Source organism: Phacochoerus africanus, chromosome 5 (genome assembly GCF_016906955.1).
Source record: "Phacochoerus africanus isolate WHEZ1 chromosome 5, ROS_Pafr_v1, whole genome shotgun sequence".
NCBI classification, from domain to species: Eukaryota; Metazoa; Chordata; class Mammalia; order Artiodactyla; family Suidae; genus Phacochoerus; species Phacochoerus africanus.
Window position 1 is genome coordinate 11855516 of NC_062548.1, and position 21165 is coordinate 11876680.

Here is a 21165-nt window from a genome sequence, read left to right on the forward strand (position 1 = left end):
GCTAATGTTTTAGCCGTATCAACACAAAATTCTCGTTACTCAGACTTAAAAATCTACACTCTGGAGTTCCCACTGTGGTGCAGTGGCTGAAGAATCCGACTGCAGAAGTTCCCATTGTGACACAGTGGAAATGAATGTGACTAGGAACCATGAGGTTGCAGGTTTGATCCCTGGCATCACTCAGTGGGTTAAGGATCCGGCGTTGCTGTGAGCTGTGGTGTAGGTCGCAGATGTGGCTTGGATCCTGAGTTGCTGTGGCTGTGGTGTAGGCCACCGGCTGCAGCTCTCATTAGACTCCTAGGCTGGGAACTGCCATATGCTGCAGGTGTGGTGCTAAAAAGACAAAAAAAGAGATACAAAACTTTGTTACAACTGGGGGTATTCTATGCTTAAGTAGAGAGTATACCATTTAAGTATTTTTGCCTAAGTGCAGAAATATATTTTCTTATTAAGAATATCAATAAGGGAGTTCTGCTGTGGCTCAGCAGGTTAAGACCCCAATTAGTATCCATAAAGATGCAGATTTGACCCCTGGTCTCACTCAGTGGCTAAGGATCTTGCGTTACTGTGAGCTGTGGTGTAGGTCAGCAGCTGCAGCTCCGATTCAACCCCAGCCTGGGAACTTCCATATAATGATACTGCGGCATTAAAAAGATCAAAAAAAAAAAAAAATCATTAAGTAGGAAGTTCCCGTTGTGGTTCAGTGGAAACAAACCCCACTAGTATCCATGAGGTTTGATCCCTGGCCCTGCTCTGCAGGTTAAAGGACCCTGTGTTGCTGTGAGCTGTGATGCAGGTCACAGAGACAGCTTGGATCCCGAGTTGCTGTGGCGCAGACCAGCAGCTATAGCTCCTATCAGACCCCTAGCCTGGTAACTTCCGTATGCTGCATGTGCGGCCCTAAACAAACAAGCAAAAAAATCAAGCCCCGTAAATCCCCAACTTCCTACAATTCTCTCTTTGGTCATCCCTTCACGTCTTTCTAACTCATTCCCTCTAGTACCCCAACTCTGCAACCCCTGAATCCCAGCAGGACCTTATTATTACATCAGTTACCTCTACCACATTTTCACCACGCGCACATCCTTGTCCTTTACCCAGATTAAATCCCAGAGTCAACCATTATAATCAATCTTGCATAAACCTATAGGTCCCTTGTGTCTCTTGCTGTATTGAATCTAGTTACTCCTAGCCTGCACATGTTCAGCTTAAATATGACTAGATGACATTTAAATATGATTTAATTGACAATGTGTGATCTACTTTAAATTCATAATCAGGTACTTCAAATGGATCCTGGGAGTTCCTGTCATGGTGCAGTGGTTAACAAATCCGACTAGGAACCATGAGGTTGCAGGTTCGATCCCTGCCCTTGCTCAATGGGTTAACAATCCGGCATTGCTGTGAGCTGTAGTGTAGGTCGCAGACGCGGCTCAGATCCCGCGTTGCTGTGGCTCTGGTGTAGGCCGGCAGCTACAGCTCCGATTCGACCCCTAGCCTGGGTACCTCCATATGCCGCAGGAACGGCCCAAGAAATGGCAAAAAGACAAAAAAAAAAAAAAAAGGATCCTGAATGCCACTCAGTAATCACAAAATATTGCCTTAGTACATTTACCATCTCACTCTTCTAGATAAACATCTTCTCCCATCTCAAAATCTCCACCTTATCCGCATCATACGGAATTAGCTAATAGGTTGGAACCCAGTCAACTGTCAGGTAACTATTATTTCTATTAATGTGTATTAAAACAAAAACATTGTTGATTTTGATGCTTTAAAAGAATTACAAAGAAAAAGCCTTGGCAGTTAAAACACAAACCACACGATTCTGCTGTGCAACACAGGGAACTACATCCAATCTCTTGTGATAGAACATGATGGAAGAGGCGTTCCCCGCATGGCGCAGCAGAAACGAATCCAACTAGGAACCATGAGGTTTCGGGTTTGATCCCTGGTTAAGGATCCGGCACTGCCCTGAGCTGTGGTGTAGGTCGCAGACACGTCTCAGATCCCGAGTTGCTGTTGCTGTGGCTGTGGCTGTGGCTGGCAGCTGTAACTCTGATTAGACCCCTAGCTTGGGAACCCCCACACATCACGGGTGCGGCCCTCAAAAGACAAAAGACAAAAAAAAAAAAAGAACATGATGGAACATGAGAAAAAGAATGTATTTATGTATGCCTAGGTCACTTTGCTGTACAGCAGAAACTGAAACAACACTCTAAATCAACCATACTTTAAAAAAAAACTACATGAAATAATAACCAGGCAATGGAGAAGTACAGCCAATTCAAAACATATATATATTGTTTCAAGTGATTCGGAGAAAGACTAGATAACCTTTATAATACTTGATTTCCATTACCAAAAGCAGCTAAACATATAGAAAACACTCAGAGAGTGCTGAGTTTAACCTCGAATTGCTGAGTGGGAAAAGACTAACTTGTAAGAAGCAGTCTGGAGGCAGAGGCTAAGACAGGCTACTGCGAGAGGAAACTATAGGCAAGAAAGCCACTGAAGACTATCAAATATGAAATTAGGAACCCCTTCAAAAAGGCAATAGGGAAATGTCTATGGTGAAATAAGTATCAGAGGTGATACAGAAGAGTACCTAAGCTTCTGTGAGGAGTAAACAAACTGGTATAGTAAAATTAAGAATATAATCATCAGAGGAGTTCCCTGGTGGCCTGGTGGTTAAGGATCCAGTGTTGTCACTGCTGTGATTCGGGTTCAATCCCTGGCCCAGGAACTTCCACACGCCATGGGCACAGGGCCCCCCCCCCCCACACACACACAAAAGGAATATACTCATCAGAGAAACAAACTCACAGAACCTAAGCAGCTAATCAGCTCAAGAAGTAGAAATGCAGTCTGCACTGACTGAGTGGACTATACTTAACAAATCCCTCTTCCGGCTAAATTCTGTAACTTTAAAGGCCAATCTGCTTTTTAAGAACTATAAGGCAATCACAGGTTACAATTCTTCTAGCTGGCTATTTTTGTTCCCTGACCTCAACTGGAAGTTTCGTTCCCCAATTACTGTTTTCAGAGTGGGCTGACGAAGAGGTTTCATAATTTAGAGAATACGAACATTATCTGTGATGAGGGGGATACTTTCCCCAGAAACAAAAACTCCCCAATTCCAGTTCCCCAGAACCGTATTCCAAAATGTTAAAATAAATAAATAAAGATAACTCATATAAGAGTCCACTCTTCTCATGGGCAACAATAATTAAGCTCCAAAGAGTTTAATATTTCAGAGACCACCCTATAAATCATAGAGACCCAAAACTACTCTGGCAGGAATTAATGACCAATATATGCCATCCCAAAATCAATCATCCACTTCAGCTAGCCTTGGAAAATCTTCAGAGTATAGACACAGGAGACTGACACATTTTTTAATGCACAAGATAACAGATTATCTCTAAAGTCATTTTTTAAAAAGTCATTCTAAAATAAAATGTATCACTAAAAAGGAGATGTGTGGAGTTCCTGTCATGGCTCAGTGGTTAATGAATCTGACTAGTAACCATGAGGTTGAGGGTTCGGTCCCTGGCCTTGCTCAGTGGGTTAAGGATCTGGCGTTGCCATGAGCTGTGGTGTGGGTCACAGACTCGGCTCGGGACTGGTGTGGCTGTGGCTGTGGCGTAGGCCGGCAGCTACAGCTCCAATTAGACCCCTAGCCTGGGAACCTCCATGTGCCACGGGTCTGGCCCTAGAAAAGACAAAAAGACAAAAAAATAAAAATAAAAAAATAAAAAGGAGATATATGAGACTATGCTTCATTTTTACTATTTTAAACAGATTTCTTGTAATAGGGTCTACTGCAATTGGGCCACTTCTTGATTTACTGATTTTTATTTCTACGCAAAAAGTCACTCAAATTTAGCCTAAATTTCTTCTACTTAGAAGCACTGTGTTATACAGAAATCATATAAGAAAGAGCTGGGATGGCTCCAGCAGCTCATTTTTATTTGTAAGGTGTGTTTTTTGCCAAGCCACACCACATAATTTTTTTTTTTCCTTAAAAATGAAAGAAATTAACTCACCCAACCCCCTCCCAACAGGCCGGCTCCCCACGTGAGCAGTCCTTCAGTAACTGGATCATCTCAGCATAAGGCATGCTGGGCAGTCACAGCCAATGGGAGCCGGCATGGCTGGACTCAGGGGGAATCTGAAAAAGTATAAAACCACTTATGTGCTAAGGGTCTCCCCTGTCTACCACTCAGCAAAAGTAATCTATTAGAGTAGTGCACAGGGAGGGAGAAAAGAATGGGCATCTGGATTAGCAGTATTAGAACTTTTTGGCAAAGGCTCTTCCTCACGACTAAATAGGAAAAAATATATGAGATGCTATAGGAAAAAACAGTGCATATGATTCCATACTTGTTCCCGGTCACTTGAAAAAAATCACAAGTAAGGAAATCTAATAAGTAAGATAAAGTGAAAAAATTTTAGGAATTCCTTTGTGGCATAGTGGGTTAAGGATCTGGCATGGTCACCGCAGTGGCTTGGGTGGCTGCTATGGTGAGGGCTTGATCCCAGGCCCAGGAAGTTCCACATGCTGTGGAAGTGGCCAAAAGGAAAAGAAAAACTTTATTGCAGCTTATTCAGACACTAAATTAACTTAATAGTAAGAACCCTAAATTAGAAAACTTTGACAATCTATATTCTGATTCTTATTTCACTCTTCTCATTTGCCCAAGGAACCATGTTAAGTGTTTTAAGGCAACATTCACATACTGGGCTGGCCTCAATCTCTAGAGGTCTTTATCAGCAAATTTGTGAAGTGTGTTAAGTGCTTTCAAAACTAATATATATATATATATTTTTTTTTTTTTTGGCTGCACCTGTGGCATATGCAAATTCCTAGCCCAGGGATCAAACTTGCACCATAGCAATGACCCAAGCCACTGCAGTGACAATGCTGGATCCTTACTTAACCCACTGCACCACAAGGGAGCGCCCATGAAAATTAATATATTTTTAAAAATACGTTTGCTTTAGTCTCTAACTCATAAACTTCAGGCATCAAAATTTATTCAAAGAAAAATCTTAGGACTATAAACAATTGTAATATTAGGAGAGATAAAAATCTTTAAAAATATATAATATTACTAGTAATGAGAAAAAATTATACCATATGCCTCCTGATATGACTCACTGAGAACACAACATCAATTCTACTAGTACTTCTTTTTTGGCTGTTCCACAGTATATGGAAGTTCCCAGGCCAGGAATCAGATCTGAGCCACAGCTGTAACCCACACCACAACTGCAGCAATGCCAGATCCTTCAACCCACTGTGCCAAGACAGGGATCAAACCTGCATCCTGGTGCCACAGTGGGAACTCCCCAATTCTGTAATATTTCTAAGCATGGGGAAATAAACCCAAAGTGAACAACATTATACAAAATAATTGGCTTACATTCTTAAAAATGTCAAGATTTTTGAAAGACAAAGAAAAGTTGAGGGACTAAACCGGATTAGAGGAGACTAAAGAGACATAATAACAAGTAAATTTAACACATGATACAACATCAGGACCTATTAAGACCAAAACAAAATTTGTTTGGATAAAAGGATATTACTGGGCCAACTGGCAATATCTGAGTAAAAACCATAGATCATTTCTTTCCACGCCAATAAGTGCTCTCACAAAGATGGTGACCATTCCTAAAACCTGCCCAACTTTCTGTAACAAGTATGGCAGGCAGCACCAGCCCACACAGTGACACAGTACAAGAAAGATTCTCTGTATGCCTAGGTAAGGCAGTGTTATGACAGGAAGCAGCATGGCTACGGTGGACAGACTATGCTGGTTTTCCAGAAAAAGGCTACTATCACAAAGAAAATTACGCCGAAGCATGTTAAGCTGAACTGTAGAGCTAAAAAATGCTGGCTATTAAGAAATGCAGGAGTTCCCGTCATGGCTCAGTGGTTAACGAATCCGACTAGGAATGATAAGGTTGCAGGTTTGATCCCTGGCCTTGCTCAGTGGGTTGGTTAAGGATCCAGCGTTGCCGAGAGCTGTGGTGTAGGTCGCAGATGCAGCTCGGATCCTGCATTGCTATGGCTCTGGTGTAGGCCGGCGGCTACAGCTCCAATTCGACCCCTAGCCTGGGAATCTCCACATGCCGCGGAGCAACCCCAGAAAAGGCAAAAAGATGACGACAACGACGACAACAACAACAACAACAACAACAACAACAAAAGAAGCAAGCATCTTCTTTTCTTTTTTTTTAAGGGCCACACCATGGCATATGAAGTTCTGCTGCAACCGTGGGGGTCTAATCGGAGCTGTAGACGCCGGCCTACACCACAGCCACAGTCACAGCCACACAGAATCTGAGCCGTGTCTGCAACCTACACCACACCTCATAGCAATGCCAGATCCTTAACCCACTAAGTGAGGCCAGGGATGAAACCTGCAACCTCATGGTTCCTAGTTGGATTCATTAACCACTGAGCCACGACGGGAAATCCTAGACAAATTTCATTACATTAATATTTGAAGCCCTCATTAGAAAATTTCAGAGTAGCCAATTTCTTCAGAATTCCTTTTCAAGATATAAAATCCTGGAGTTCCCACTGTGGCACACCAGAAACTAATCCGACTAGTATCCATGAGGATGTGGGTTTGATCCCTGGCCTCTCTCAATGGGGTGGGGACCCAGTGTTGTGGTGAGCTGTGATGTAGGTCACAGATGTGGCTCTGATCCCACGTTGCTATATGGCTGTGGTGTAGGCCGGCAGCTGTAGCTCAGAATCAACCTGGGGGCTTCATGTTCTTAGGCTGGGAACTTCCATATAGCAGGAAAAAAAAAAAAAATTCCTTGGAGTTGCCCTGTGGTGCAGCAGGCTAAGGATCTGGCATTGTCACTGCAGTGCCTCAGGTGGCTTCTGTGGTACAGATTTGATCCCTGGCCCCGGGAATTTCCATGCCATAGGTAGGGCTTACAAAAGAGAAAAACCAAAACTTTTTTTTTTTTGCTTTTTAGAGCCACACCCACAGCATACGAAGGTTCCCAAGCTAGAAGTGGAATCAGAGCTACAGATGCTAGCCTACACCACAGCAATGCCAGATCTGAGCCGTGTCAGTGACCTACACCACAGCTCATGGCAACACCGGCTCCTTAACCCAATGAGCAAGGCCAGGGATTGAACCTGCATCCTCATGGATGCTAGTCAGATTCGTTAACTGCCGAGCCATGAGGAGAACTCTGAAAACCTATTTAGAGATGATTTTTCTTTTTCCTTTTTCAGCCATGCCCACGGCATATGACAGTTCCTAAGCCAGGAACAGAATCCAAGATGCATCTGGGACCTACGCCATAGTTTGGCAACACAGGATCCTTAACTTGCTGAGCCAGCTTGGGGATCAAACCCATACTACTGCAGAGACAATACCAGGTCCTTAAGTCATAGTGGGAACTCCTAGAGATGATTTTTATACAGGATTCTGATACAGTAGAGAAAGTAAGCTCCTGTTATAACCACTGAAAGCTGTATCTTAGTTCCAAAACTCTACAGCAATGAAACAAAAATGAATTTTAAAACTTCCCCTCAGTAAATAAAAATATCTATTTATTGAAAATAAAAATATTTATTTACTGAAAAAGTTTAGGTAGTAAACTCTATAGTATTAGTATAGCAATAATATATATAGTATTCCATGGAAATTTTAAGCCTGATCCAGAAAAGGCCAACTAATTTCTAAATTTTTCTTTTTATACCAATGATAAAGATTTAAAGAGCAGAATGCAAGATAATGCTTAATCATGCTGGTCTAGAATAAAAAAACATGTTAATGCTAAACTACATTTGGAGGTCATTTCCAGTGTTGGAAGAAATAAGATTATTTCTCAATACACTTTTTTTAGTGAAATCAACGTAAGATCACTGAAGTAATTTAGCTGTATGACTCAAGTTATAAGATGTCCTTAGTTTTTCATAATTACAAGGAAGAGCTAAAAAAAAGAAATCCTAGAACTCTGACTTAGCTTTAATGGATTAGCAGCCTTCTCCTGGTCCCATTCTGGCCCAGAGACCAAGATGAAAACAACAGTATGCACGTAAGTAAATTTACCAACAAAAGAAGCATAAATACTCTCAAAACCTACATCAAAAAAAAAAAAAAAAAATCTTATTGGAGAAACCCTGAGGTGGAAAAGGCAATCAGAAATCTGAGTCCAATGTCTTGACTTCTGTCATTTACTTTCCGTTGTTTCTTTTTTTTCCCCTTTTTCAGCCACACCCGTGTCATATGCAAGTTCCTGGGCCGGGGATCAAATCTGAGCCACATCTGTGACCTATGCCACAGCTGCACCAACACCAGATCCTTAAACAACTGTGCCAGGCCAGGGATTGAATCGGCAACGCCACAGAAACAAGCTGGATCATTAACCCACTGCACCAAAACGGGAACGCCTACTTTCCGTTGGTTCTAATTAGACTAGTCTCAGTTACCTCATCTGGAAAGTAAGATATATATATTTACACCACACAACTCCAAAAGAATGCTTTGAGGAGCTCCTGTCATGGCTCGGCAGTAACAAACCCAGCTAATATCCATGGGGACTCGGGTTCAATCCCTTGCCTCGCTCAGTGGGTTAAGAATCCAGCATTTCCATGAGCAATGGTGTAGGTCACAGACGTGACTCAGATCCAGCGTTGCTGTGGCTGTGGTGTAGGCAGGCAGCTGCAGCTCTGATTTGACCCCAAGTCTGGGAACTTCCATATACTGCAAGTGCAGCCCTAAAAAGCAAAACTAAAAAAAGGACAAGACAAGATACTCAAATACCCAATGTGGCCTCTCCCCTACCAACCCCATATCACAACCTCTATGAAGCAGACATAACATGAAACTTTTTGAATTTGTTATCTGAAGTTAGAGGTCAAAATCTACTATAAATATAATCCTATTAGGGCCATCAGAGAAAACAAATTAATATAATAGTGTTCTATCCTGCTGTCCAGAAATTAATAGTCAATCTTACCTTGTATGGATCAAGTAAAAAGTCACTGAACTTGCTAGGAAGGGAATATTTCTTCACTAATTCATCTTCCACCACCCAAGGTGCATTTTCACCAGTACCAGCCCGTAACGCATTATGCCGTATAAAGTATCGAAGTATCTCCTTATTTGGTGGGCGTTCTGTACGAATCAAGCTGTCTGCTGGCACATTACTGATGATCTAGATTAACAAATAAAAATAACTCACCACTGGGGATAAAAGCAATTAACCAGTGAGAAAAAAGATTCATATTCTCTCCAAAAAAATATTTCCACCTATAAGACAGAGTTATAAACCAGATAGATAAAAAGTAGAGAAATTTACAGAGGCAGAATGAAAAACACATCTCTAGATAATTTGTCAGTATGCACGCAAGTCCTAAAAAAGGTATAAATCCACTGAACCAACAGTTCTTCTTGTTAATTTTTAAGTAAATCATCAACTGCTTAAAAAAAGGAAGGGAAAACTACAGAAAGGTAGTTTTTCAAATTAAAAATTAAAATATACCCATGTAGTGACCACTATGCAGATGTGGGGGAAAATGTCTTGCCATCAGGACAGATTTATCAGAATCATCTACAGTGTTATTAAAATGCATATGCTTGGGCCTCATCTCTAGTTACTTAATTAGAACAACCTGTGATGGTAAATTCTGGAATCTACTAATAAACACCCCTGGTGACTAACAAACATAGTATAACCTAAGAATATTGTTTTGCAAGAAAATTTAATGACATTACTAATACGTACCATACAGTAAATGAAAAAATGCAAGTTGAAAACAGTCTGTATAGAATAATCCTAATTTATCTCTTTATTTATTGGCTGTGCCTGTAGAATGCAAGGTTCCTGGGCCAGAGATTGAACCCAGGATTGAACCCAGTGACAATGCTGGATCCTTAATCCACTGAGCAACCAGGGAACTCCATCATTCCTCTTTTTAAAAGTCACTTAAGGAGTTCCCAAAGTGGTGGAGTGGGATGATGATCTGGCTTGTCTCTGCGGCGCTGCTGGTTAGATCCCTGGCCTGGTGCAGTGGGTTGAGGATTCGGCATTGCTGCAGCTATGACTTAGGTCACAGGTTTGATCCTTGGCCTGGGAACTTCCATATGCCACAGGTGTGGCCATAAAAGGAAAACTAATTAATTAATTAACTAAAAGTCACTTAGAAACTAAACCAACATTAACCACATCTATATTCACCAATTTTCATCTCTGAGATGACAGATATTTTTATTTACTTCATGTGAACAAAACAATTTATACTCATCAAGAAGAATACAAATAATAATCAGGGAAGTGGTTGAGACTCACTAGCAATAACATTTTAGCTGATTACCTTGCTAAATCGGAGGTAAGAAACTTAGTGAAAAATTGTATTTAACGTCCAACGTTCATATATAAGAAATCCTAACAATCCAGTCATGTCTTCAGATCACTAACTCTAAACAAATGAGTCAAAGTAAGACTTGTCAACATTCTGACAAGGGAAAACACAAAAAGATCCAGGTTATAGTCTTTCCTAATCTATCTCAACTACTAAATTAAGAACTTGGACAGAATTATTTCTGGCCTTGGCTGTTTCTTCTATAAAAGTTAAACATGAAGACGAACATGCAGCTGCCTTTCACACCCAGCTGCCCTCCCACTTCTAATAAGATTTTACACATACAGGATTATGAGTATTCAAAAGCATGAAGACTTCCTGCCAACTGATACTAAGATATATACTGATTCCAGCCGACACGATATATAAAAATAGGTAAACAAGATTCTGCGTATGGCACAGGGAATTATATTCACTATCTTTTCTTTTCTTTTCTTTTTTTGACTTTTTGGGGCCGCACTTATGGGCATATGGAGGTTCCCAGGCTAGCAGTCAAATCAGAACTACGGCTGCAGGCCTACGCCAGATCCGAGCCTTGTCTGCGACCCACACCACAGCTCACAGCAATGACAGGTCCTTAACCCACTGAGCAAGACCAGGGATTGAACCCGAAACTTCACAGATCCTAGTCAGATTCGTTTCCACTGCGTCACGACAGGAACTCCCTATATTCACTATCTTATAATAAACTATAATGGGAGTTTCTGTCATGGCTCAGCAGAAACAAATCTGACTAGCATACCTGAGGGCGCAGGTTCAATCTCTGGCCTCACTCAATGGGTTAAGGATCTTTAAAGGGTTGTTAGCTCCACAGATTCCTTGTAACTCAGTTTCTGAGTTTAATTATATTACAAATTGCTCTACTAATAACTGGGAAGAGCTATTTCCTCAGGAAGTCCATAACCACTGGAAAGAGATTCTTATTTTTTCAAACAACTAAGTTGGAAGCTCAGATGCAAATTACTTACACTCCAATAATTCCTATTAAAAATGAAAAAGTATTATCTTCTAGGAAAGAAAAAACAATTTAAAGTACTAAGACCAGAAAACTACTCAGAATTTGTTGCAGAAATACATTTATTTACATTTTTCTTTAGTATATTTTCAACGAGAAAACTAGCTTGTTGGTATTTAAACAATTCTACCACAGATAAGAGGTTTAATATAAAGTGCCAACTAACCTTATCTTCATTTTGTAGTTTCACATCATATTTGTGAGGCAGAAATTTTGGAGGAGCCCACTTCCTCTCTCCTTTCTTCAAGGAAGTTGGAAGTTTTCGTGGAGATCTACGTGCTCGGTCGTCTAGTCAAATCAGTAGAAAAATCAGTGAAAAAACAATTCCTTTAATTCTATCCATTCATTCATTCTCAATAATCTGATTATTGAGTAGGGCGCTCAGTGACAGGGCACAAAGATAAATCATACAATCCTTACCTCAGACAGCTAAAGTTTATGGGAGGAGTCAATAACTACAACACAAAGTGGTAAATACTGTAAGAGAGGTTGGTATAGAAAAATACTAGAGGGAGTTCCCGTTGTGGTGCAGTGGAAACGAATCTGATTAGTATTCATGAGGATGCAGGCTTAAGCCCTGGCCTCACTCAGTGGGGTCGGGGATCCAGGCGTGCTGTGGGCTGTGCTGTACTGTACATCACAGACACAGCTTGGATCTGACATTGCTGTGGCTGTGGTGTAGTCCCGCAGCTGTAGTTCCGATTCAAACCCTAGCCTGGGAACTTCCATATGCAGTCTGTGCAGCCCTAAAGAGAAAAAACAAAGAAAAATACTAGAGAAGAGAGGAAAATACTCAAAAAGAGAGAGAAGCAATGTCTGACATGGTCTGGAAGATAGGCAGGAAAGGCCTGGGAAGAATATGACTTTTGTTCAGAGACTGCAAATAATAAGATACAGGTGAATATGATCTATAGTACAAATTAAAAAAAAAAAACAAAAACTCAGACTGAAGAGGTAAGGGGCTTATAAATTATAAAGACCCTTTAAATAGATTGGAAACACCATTTACATAGATTGGAATTAAGTCTTGCATTAGGGAAACAAAGGACCTTTTTTTTCTTTTGGCCATGTCCATGGCATGTGGAATTTCCCAGGTCAGAAACTGAACCCACGCAAGAGCAGTGACCCAAGCCACTGCAGTGACAATGCCAGATCCTTAACCCACCGCACCACAAGGGAATTCTGAGAAACCAAGGATTTTTTGATCTAGCTAATTAGATATACATTTGGAAAGAGCACTAAGTGTGAAAAATTAAAGAAGAAAAAGAAAAAACACTTTCAGCAGTTAGAAAATGAGTAAAATAGGAGTTCCCGCTGTGGTGCAGCAGAAACAAATCCAACTAGGAACTATGAGGTTGCGGGTTAAGGATCCCATGTTGCTGTGGCTGTGGCTGTGGTGTAGGCCGGCAGCTGTAGCTCCAATTGGACCCCTAGCCTGGGAACCTCCATATGCCGAGGGTGTGGCCCTACAAAGCAAAAGAAAATGAATAAAATAGTAAGGTGACACTGGAGATAAGAAAATCAGAAGACACAAACCCAAACATCTGAATTAATGCATCAGAAATGGAGAGGGAAAGAGTCAAGAAGACAGACTGTGTAACCAACTAAATGTGACAAAGGTATAGGTTTCCAAGTTTTCTGCCTCAGAAAACAAGTAGATCATATCGATATTTTGAAAAATAAAGGAAGGAAAAAAACAGCAAAATAATGGGGGACATAGGAATCAAACATACTCATGACCAACAATGTTAAAAGTAAATGAAAAGTGAAACAAACTAAGAAGAAATCAGTGGTTCTAGCAGTTAGGGGCCATCTATAACCTTATTAAGAATGGTTTCAAGAGTAAAGAGACGGAAGTTAGACTCTAATAGCCTAAGGAAGAAACGGATAATCAGAAAATGGAGACAACATTCTCAAGAATCTTGGCTTGAATGAGTAAGACAGAAATAGAACAATAGAGGGAAGGTATGTTTTTGTTTTTAGAAAATGGGACTTTGTTTATAAATTGAGAACCATTACAGAGAGGGTTAAAAACACTGTAGAATAATAAAAGCTACCCCAACCCTTGAGAAAGGAGGAAGGAATGGAATTCAAGTCTCTTGACCAAGAGGAAGGCAAAGCTCCCCTCTGAAATGAAGGAAGAATATAGATATTTGTAACAGGGAGGTTAAGGACACAAAACTGACAAGTTCCTGCCCAAGACATTATTTTTTTTCCCATAAAGTAGGAGGAAGCTTAGCCTGTGAGAAAACATCTTGTATAGCAATTTGTCCATCACATTTCTATGCAAATTATCAACTTTCCCCTTGAAAACATTCAGAGTAGTAGATCATAACATAAATTCTTTTTTTTTTTTTTTTTGCTTTTAAAGGCCACACCTGTGGTATATGGAAATTCCCAAGCTAGGCGTCAAATCGGAGCTACAGCTGCCGGCCTACACCACAGCCACAGCAACACCAGAATCTTAACCCACCAAGCGAGGCCAGGGATGAAATCCATGTCTTCATAGGTACTACTTGAGTTCATTACCACTAAGACACAGTGGAATTCCCCGTAACAAATTCTTTAGCCTGCCTACCTACCATTCCTTCCACTTATTACCAGTAACATTATATCCCAAAATTAAAATCTAAACAACGGCATCTAACACCCTAAAAATGAGGCCAAAGCCTAAAACTAGGGGCTCCTAGTAAACAATACTTAAAGCATAGAACAACTATATTCCAATAATCTGATTCTGAAAGTGTTAGACGACTTCACTAACACTTAACCAAGACATCAGCTAACACCTAGCCAAAACACTTTGCAACATCAAATCTTGTATATCGTAAGTAATTCACATGTTAGAAAACTTGGGTTATCAAAAAGAAGGAAAAGAGGAGTTCTCGTTGTGGTTCGGTGGTTAATGAATCCGACTAGGAACCATGAGGTTGCGGGTTCGATCCCTGGCCTTACTCAGTGGGTTAATGATCTGGTGCTGCCACGCGCTGTGGTGCAGGTTATAGACACGGCTCAGATCCCTCATTGCTGTGGCTGTGGTGTAAGCCAGCGGCTACAGCTCTGATTTGACCCCTAGCCTGGGAACCTCCATATACCACGGTGTAGCCCTAAAAAGACAAGGGGAAAAAAAAAAAAAAAAAAAACCAAAGCAACCATCTAGAGACACAAACCAGAATGGAAGACATACAGCGTAACATTCTAATAAAATGTTGTAATTCAAATTTTGTAACGGTGAAATAATGAGGTAAAAATTTGATATTCCAACAGTCAGGGAGAGGAGGGATCAATATACACAAGCTCTTTAAGTCATCATTTTTTGGAGACAGAAGGAAATCAATCCCAGTCAAATTCCTTATTTATAAAGCTTTTAAAAAAAAAGAAAAAAAAAGTCCTCAGAGAATGAATCATTTTCCCAATGGGCAATGTCTCAGTTCTTAAAAATATGTTAGGCCTCCAGGTCCCTAAAAATTACTTTTAGGTATCAGAGTGTTTCAGAGTTCTGGCAGCTCCCATCTGACAGGGACTTGAGCTGTAGATTACCAATAAGAGGAGGGATCTCCACACTGACACGCTGGCTCGCAGTGTGAGGAGAAACAGAATTAAGAATTTACCCTCCTGCTCTGACTGCCCTGCTTCTACACATATATACATACTTCCAACCTGAAGAGAAAAGGCAGGCAAACTTTCTTCCCCATCTTGAGTAGCTATGTATGTGCACACAGATTTCTAAGCAACTAGAGGAATGACTTCCCAATGGTTTTAACTGTGTAGGGAGATTTAAATCTTGATTCACTCTGTAGGTATGTATATGAGCTATTTTCTGAATCATAAATGAACAAAAGCATGTCGATCAATCTGCAAAACTCAATTACAAATTAATTTAGTTGCCAGAAACTCAAAAACATTTGTCCATAAAAAAAACAAACAGAGGTGCATAACTAAGGAAAGGTAGTATCATACATACTAATACTCTCTCTCCTTCCTTCATTCTCTTTCACAATTGCCTCCTTCTTTGGATGGTCCTGAGCGATCTGGCTAGAATTCTCTTTGTCACTTGAGGGAGAATCGCAGGCGCCATCAGATTTCTTCTCAGTGGCCTCTTCTTCATCCACCTTCTCCAAAGGATGAATCTTCACAATCCTCACCTTGAGCATTTTTTCTTTCCCAACCTATAAGGGAGACAGGACAGAGAATCAAAGGTAATACAATTAAGAACTAGAAACCTAAAGTTGAGAATATATTATCCAATGAACACTACACCTCACCTAACCAAAAATTCACTACAACTCTAACATAGCCAAGTACAGTGATTTTTTTCCAACTTTATGTCTCAAACTTCCAGGCTGATATATGATATCTTAAAAAAATGATCACACTCTAACTCATAATTCATGCGCCAGTGTACTAATGCCAAAGGGCAACCACTGTACAAACCTGAGACGTATAAATAAAGGTCAAGAATTTCCACTTTCTAAAATATCAATTTTATATATATATATGTATATACCTAATTATTCCAGAACCATCTGTTGAAACGACTGTCTTTTCTTCATTTAATTACCTTGCCATCTCTATCAAAAATCAGTGGTGTGTGTGTGTACTTCTGGATGCTATTCTGTTCCACCGATTCATCTTTATACCAATTTCACACCACCTTTATACTTTAAAATGAGGCTCAAAATCAGATGGTATGAGGACTCTAACTTTGCTGTTCTTTTCCAAAGTTGTTTTGGCTAGGTTCTTTTTGCCAGATCCTTGACCCACTGCATGACGGTGAGAACTCCTTGGCAAGGTTCTTTACATTATAATCGGCTTGGCGATTCCTACAAAAGAGTTGCTGGGAATTCACTGTTAATTGTATGGAATCCATACATCACTCTGGGAAGAAGTGGCATCTTAACAATATTGAGTTTTCTGACCAATGAGCAAAGTCTACTTCTCCATCATTCAAGGCCTTCTTTAATTTCTCTCAATATTTTATAATTTTGTGTAGAGATCTTGTGTATCTTGTCAGATTTACTCCCAGAATATTTCATATTTTTTGATATTACTGTAAATGATATTGATTGTTAAAATTTCAACTTCCAATTGTTTGTTTGTTTGTTTTTTCTTTGTCTTTTTGCTTTTTCTAGGGCTGTACCTGCAGCATGTGGAGGTTCCCAGGCTAGAGGTCCAATCAGAGCTGTAGCCGCCGGCCTACACCACAGCCATAGCCACAGCCACAGCAACGCAGGATCTGAGCCGTGTCTGCAACCTACACCACAGCTCACAGCAATGCCTGATCCTTAACCCACTGAGCAATGCCAGGGATCAAACCCGCAACCTCATGGTTCCTAGTTGGATTCGTCAACCACTAAGCCACGACAGGAACTCCTCAACTTCCAGTTGTTTGATGCTAACACAGAAATGCAAATTGGTTTCTGTATAGTGAGCCCTTCACTTCCTCAGGTTTCACAACCATGGATTCAACCAACCGGATTAAAAATACTTAAAAAAAAAAAAAAAATCCAAAAAATTCCAAAAAGCAAAATGTGAATCTCTCACACACTGGCAACTATTTACACTGCATTTACATGGCATTAGGTATTATAAGTTATCTACAGATGATTTAAAGTACCAGAAGATGTGCACAGATTAAATGCAAATACTACGCCATTTTACAGATGGGACTTGAGCATCTACGGACCTTGATATCCACAGGGTCCTGGAACCAACCCTTCACAAACACCAAGGGATGACTGTAATTTCTCCTGCTACCCTGCTAAACACTTATTAGTTCTGGTAGCTTTTACAGTAGACTCCAAGAGAGTTTCTACATAGACACTCGTGTTGCCTGCCGTTTTACTTCTTCCTTTCCAATTTGGATGACTCTCATTCCTTTTTCTGACTAAAACCTGTAATACAATGTTAACTAAAGTCAGAAAGAAGACATTCAGGCTTTTACCGTTAGTATGCTACTAGCTGTAGGTTATTCTGTAAATATCGTTTATCAGGTTAAAGAAGTTTCTATTTCCAGTTTTCTGGGAGCTTTTATTAGGAATTCAGATATTGTCAAATGCTTTGTGTGTAAATTGAGATAACCATATAGTTTTTCTTCCTGTTTATCAATAAGGAGAATGACAAATTTAAAACCTTGCATTCTTAGGATAAATTCTAGTTGGTCAATATGTACTATTCTTTTAATATAATGTTGGATTTCACTTGCTAAAATTTTTATTAGAATTTTTACATCCATGTTGAGTAGACAGTTTGTGACCATAACTGTTTTTTCCTTAGTCCTGTTTTTTTCTTGTAATATGCTTATATGGTTTTGGTATCAGGGTAATGCTGAGCCCATAAAAGAATTTGTAAAGAATTCTCTTCTTTTTCTGAAATAATTTATATAGAATTAGTATCATTTTTTCCTTGAATGTTTGGTAGAATTCACAAGTGACAATATTTGGGCCTGAAATTTTCTTTATGGGATGATTACCAACTACAAATTCAATTTATTTAATAGTGTGCTATTAAAGGTTTCTATTTTTTCTTCAGTGGGTTTTGGTAGTTTACGTCTTTCAATTTTTTTTTTTTTTTTTGGTCTTTTTGCCTTTTCTAGGGCTGCTCCTGCGGCATACGGAGGTTCCCAGGCTAGGGGTCTAATTGGAGCTGTAGCCACCGGCCTACGCCAGAGCCACAGCAACGCGGGGTCTGAGCCACGTTTTTGACCTACACCACAGCTCATGGCAACGCCGGATCCTTAACCCACTGAGCAAGGCCAGGGATCGAACCCGCAACCTCATGGTTCCTAGTCGGATTCGTTAACCACTGTGCCACGACGGGAACTACTCTTTCAAAGAATTTACTCATTTAATCTGTCAGGCTTACTGGCATAAAGGTGTTCACAATATTCCCTTTTTATCCTGTTGGTATCTGTAGGCTCTGTTCCAGTATCACCTAATTCTTCATACTGGTCAATTTGTGTCTTCTCTTTTAACCTCTTTGACTAGAAGTTTTTCAATTTTATTGATCTTTTCCAATTGGTTTCACTGATTTTCTCTATGGTTTTCCTGTTTTCCATTTTATTGATTTTTGCCCTGATCTTTGCTAATTCTTTTCTTCTATTTCCTTTAGATTCTTTTTCTTATTTCTCAAGGTAGAAGCCAAGATCAGTGATGTGAGACCTTTTTTTTTCTAACCTAGATGTGTACTGCTATTCATTTCTTTTAAACACCACTGTAACCAGTATCTTACAAATTCTAACATACTGTTTTCATTTTCCACTCAGTTTGAAATATTTCTAATTTCTCTTTTGATTTCTTCTTTATAAATAAGTTAAAAGTGTGTTATTTACTTTCCAATTATTTGCAATTTTCAGATACTTGTTATTGATTACTAATTTAATTCCATTTTGGTCAGGGTATATACTTTGTACGATCTGACCCCTTTTGAGGGTTTATTAAGGTGACTTTTTTTTTAAAAAGGAAGTTTTTTGTTTTTTGTTTTAGTTCCACACCCACAGCATATGGAAGTTCCCAGGCTAGGGGTCGAATCAGAGATACAGCTGCCAGCCTATATCACAGCCACAGCAACTGGGGATCTGAGGTGCGTCTCCGACCTACACCACAGCTCATGGCAACACTGGATCCCTGACCCACAGAACGAGGCCAGGGATAGAACTGGCATCCTCATGGATACTAGTTGGGTTCGTTAACCACTGAGCCACGACAAGGACTCCCAAGGTGATTTTTTTTTTAATGGCCCAGAATATGCACTTGAAAGAAATGTGTAGTCTGTAGTTATTAGGTTGAATGTTTCATAAATGATGATTATGTCAAGTTGGTTGATAACATCATTTGGGTTTTCTATATTCTTGCTAACTCTACTTTTTCTACCAGTTACTGAGAAGGGGGGTGGGAGGGGTGCTGAAATCTCCAATTATAATTTTGATTTACCTATTTCTTTTTATACTTCTATTTTTGTTTCATGTTTTTGAAGCTCTCATTGTAAATGCATAAACATTAAGGACTGCTATGTCCTCTTAATAAACTAACCCCTCTGTCATTATGAAACGCTTCTTTATTCATAGCACTATTCCTTGTCCTAAAACCTACTTTTTCTAATACTTATATAACCATTCCAGATTTCTTATGACTGTTAGGATAGTATCTTTTTTCTATCCTTTTACTATCATTCTGTTTGTATCTTTCTTATAGGCAGCATATAGCTGAGTCTTGCTTTTTCATTCAATCTGACAATCTCCACTTTTCTTTTTTTTTTTTTAGGGCCACACCCGAAACATATGGAAGTTCCCAGGCTCGGGGTCAAATCACAGCTCTTGGCCGCCAGCCCACACCACAGTCACAGCAATGCCAGATCTGAACCATGTCTGCAACCTACACCACACACAGCTCATGGCAACGAATGAGCCTTTAACCCACTGAGCAAGGCCAGAGATCAAATCCACAACCTCGAGGTTTCTAGTCAGATTCATTTCCGCTGTGCCACGACGGAATCTCTTTCTAGCTGAAGTTTTTAGATCATTTACATTAAACATTATTATAGATAAGGTTAAATATTTGCTTTCTATTTAGCATCATCAAAACTAAAAACTGCTCTATAAATGACACTGTTGAAGAGAATAAAAACACAAGCCTTAGACTGGGAGAAAAAGCACAAGCATATCCCTAACAAAGGATTTGTATCGAGAATATATAAAGAAGTCTCACAACTCAAAAACAAGAAAATAGGGAGTTCCCATCATGGTTCAGTGGTTAGCGAACCTGACCAGCATCCATAAGGACACAGGTTCGATCCCTGGCCTCGCTCAGTGGGTTAAGGTTCTGGCATTGCCGTGAGCTGTGATGCAGGTCACAGACGTGGCTCGGGTATAGGTCAGCGGCTACAGCTTCCATTCGACCCCTAGCCTGGGAACCTCCATATGCCGCAAGTGTGGCCCGAAAGACAAAAAGATCAAACATAAAAATAAAAAAAAAGGAGTTCCCGTCGTGGCTCAGTGGTTAACAAATCCGACTAGGCACCACGAGGTTGCAGGTTTGATCCCTGGCCTTACTCAGTGGGTTAAGGATCCAACGTTGCCATGAGGTGTGGTGTAGGTCAAAAACGTGGCTCGGATCCCGAGTTGCTGTGGCTCTGGTGTAGGCTGGCGGCTACGGCTCCATTTCGACCCCTAGCCTGGGAATCTTCTTATGCCGCAGGAGCAGCCCAAGAAATGGCAAAAAAGACAAAAATAAATAAATTAAAAAATTAAAACAAGAAGAAAGGAGTTTCCGTCATGGCTCAGTGGAAGTGAATCTGACTAGTATCCATGAGGACGCAGGTTCAATCCCTGGCCTTGCTCACTGGGTTAAGGATCCAGCATTGCCATGAGCTGTGGTGTAGGTCGTAAACTCGGCTTGGATTTGGTGTGGCTGTGGCTGTGGTGTGGGCCAGCGGCTACAGCTCCAAATCAACCCCTAGCCTGGGAACCTCCATATGCTGTGGGTGCGGCCCTAAAAAGACCAAAAAAAAAAAAAGAAAGAAAAAGGAAATAAACAATCCAATTTAAATTTACACTTTTAAATGGAGAAAGATTTGAACAGACACTTCGCCAGAGAAAATACAAATAAAAGGATACCAACAAGCACAGAAGATGCTCAACATTATTAAAAAGTATAGATACTCAATTAAAAACCTGAGTCAAAGGGCATATTCAACTGTATTCAGTAATGTCAAGGCATTTACCAAAATAGATAGCAGTGAATGAGCA

General features: G+C 40.2%; 1 protein-coding gene across 1 annotated transcript in view; it reads right to left on the reverse strand.

Annotated features, from left to right (window-relative positions):
- Window positions 1-21165, reverse strand: part of BAZ1B (bromodomain adjacent to zinc finger domain 1B) — an 83450-nt gene that overhangs the window by 44537 nt on the left and 17748 nt on the right. Inside the window, 3 exon segments of the mRNA XM_047779849.1 lie at window positions 9001-9198; window positions 11587-11708; window positions 15385-15589. Coding sequence (XP_047635805.1) covers window positions 9001-9198; window positions 11587-11708; window positions 15385-15589 — 525 coding nt within the window.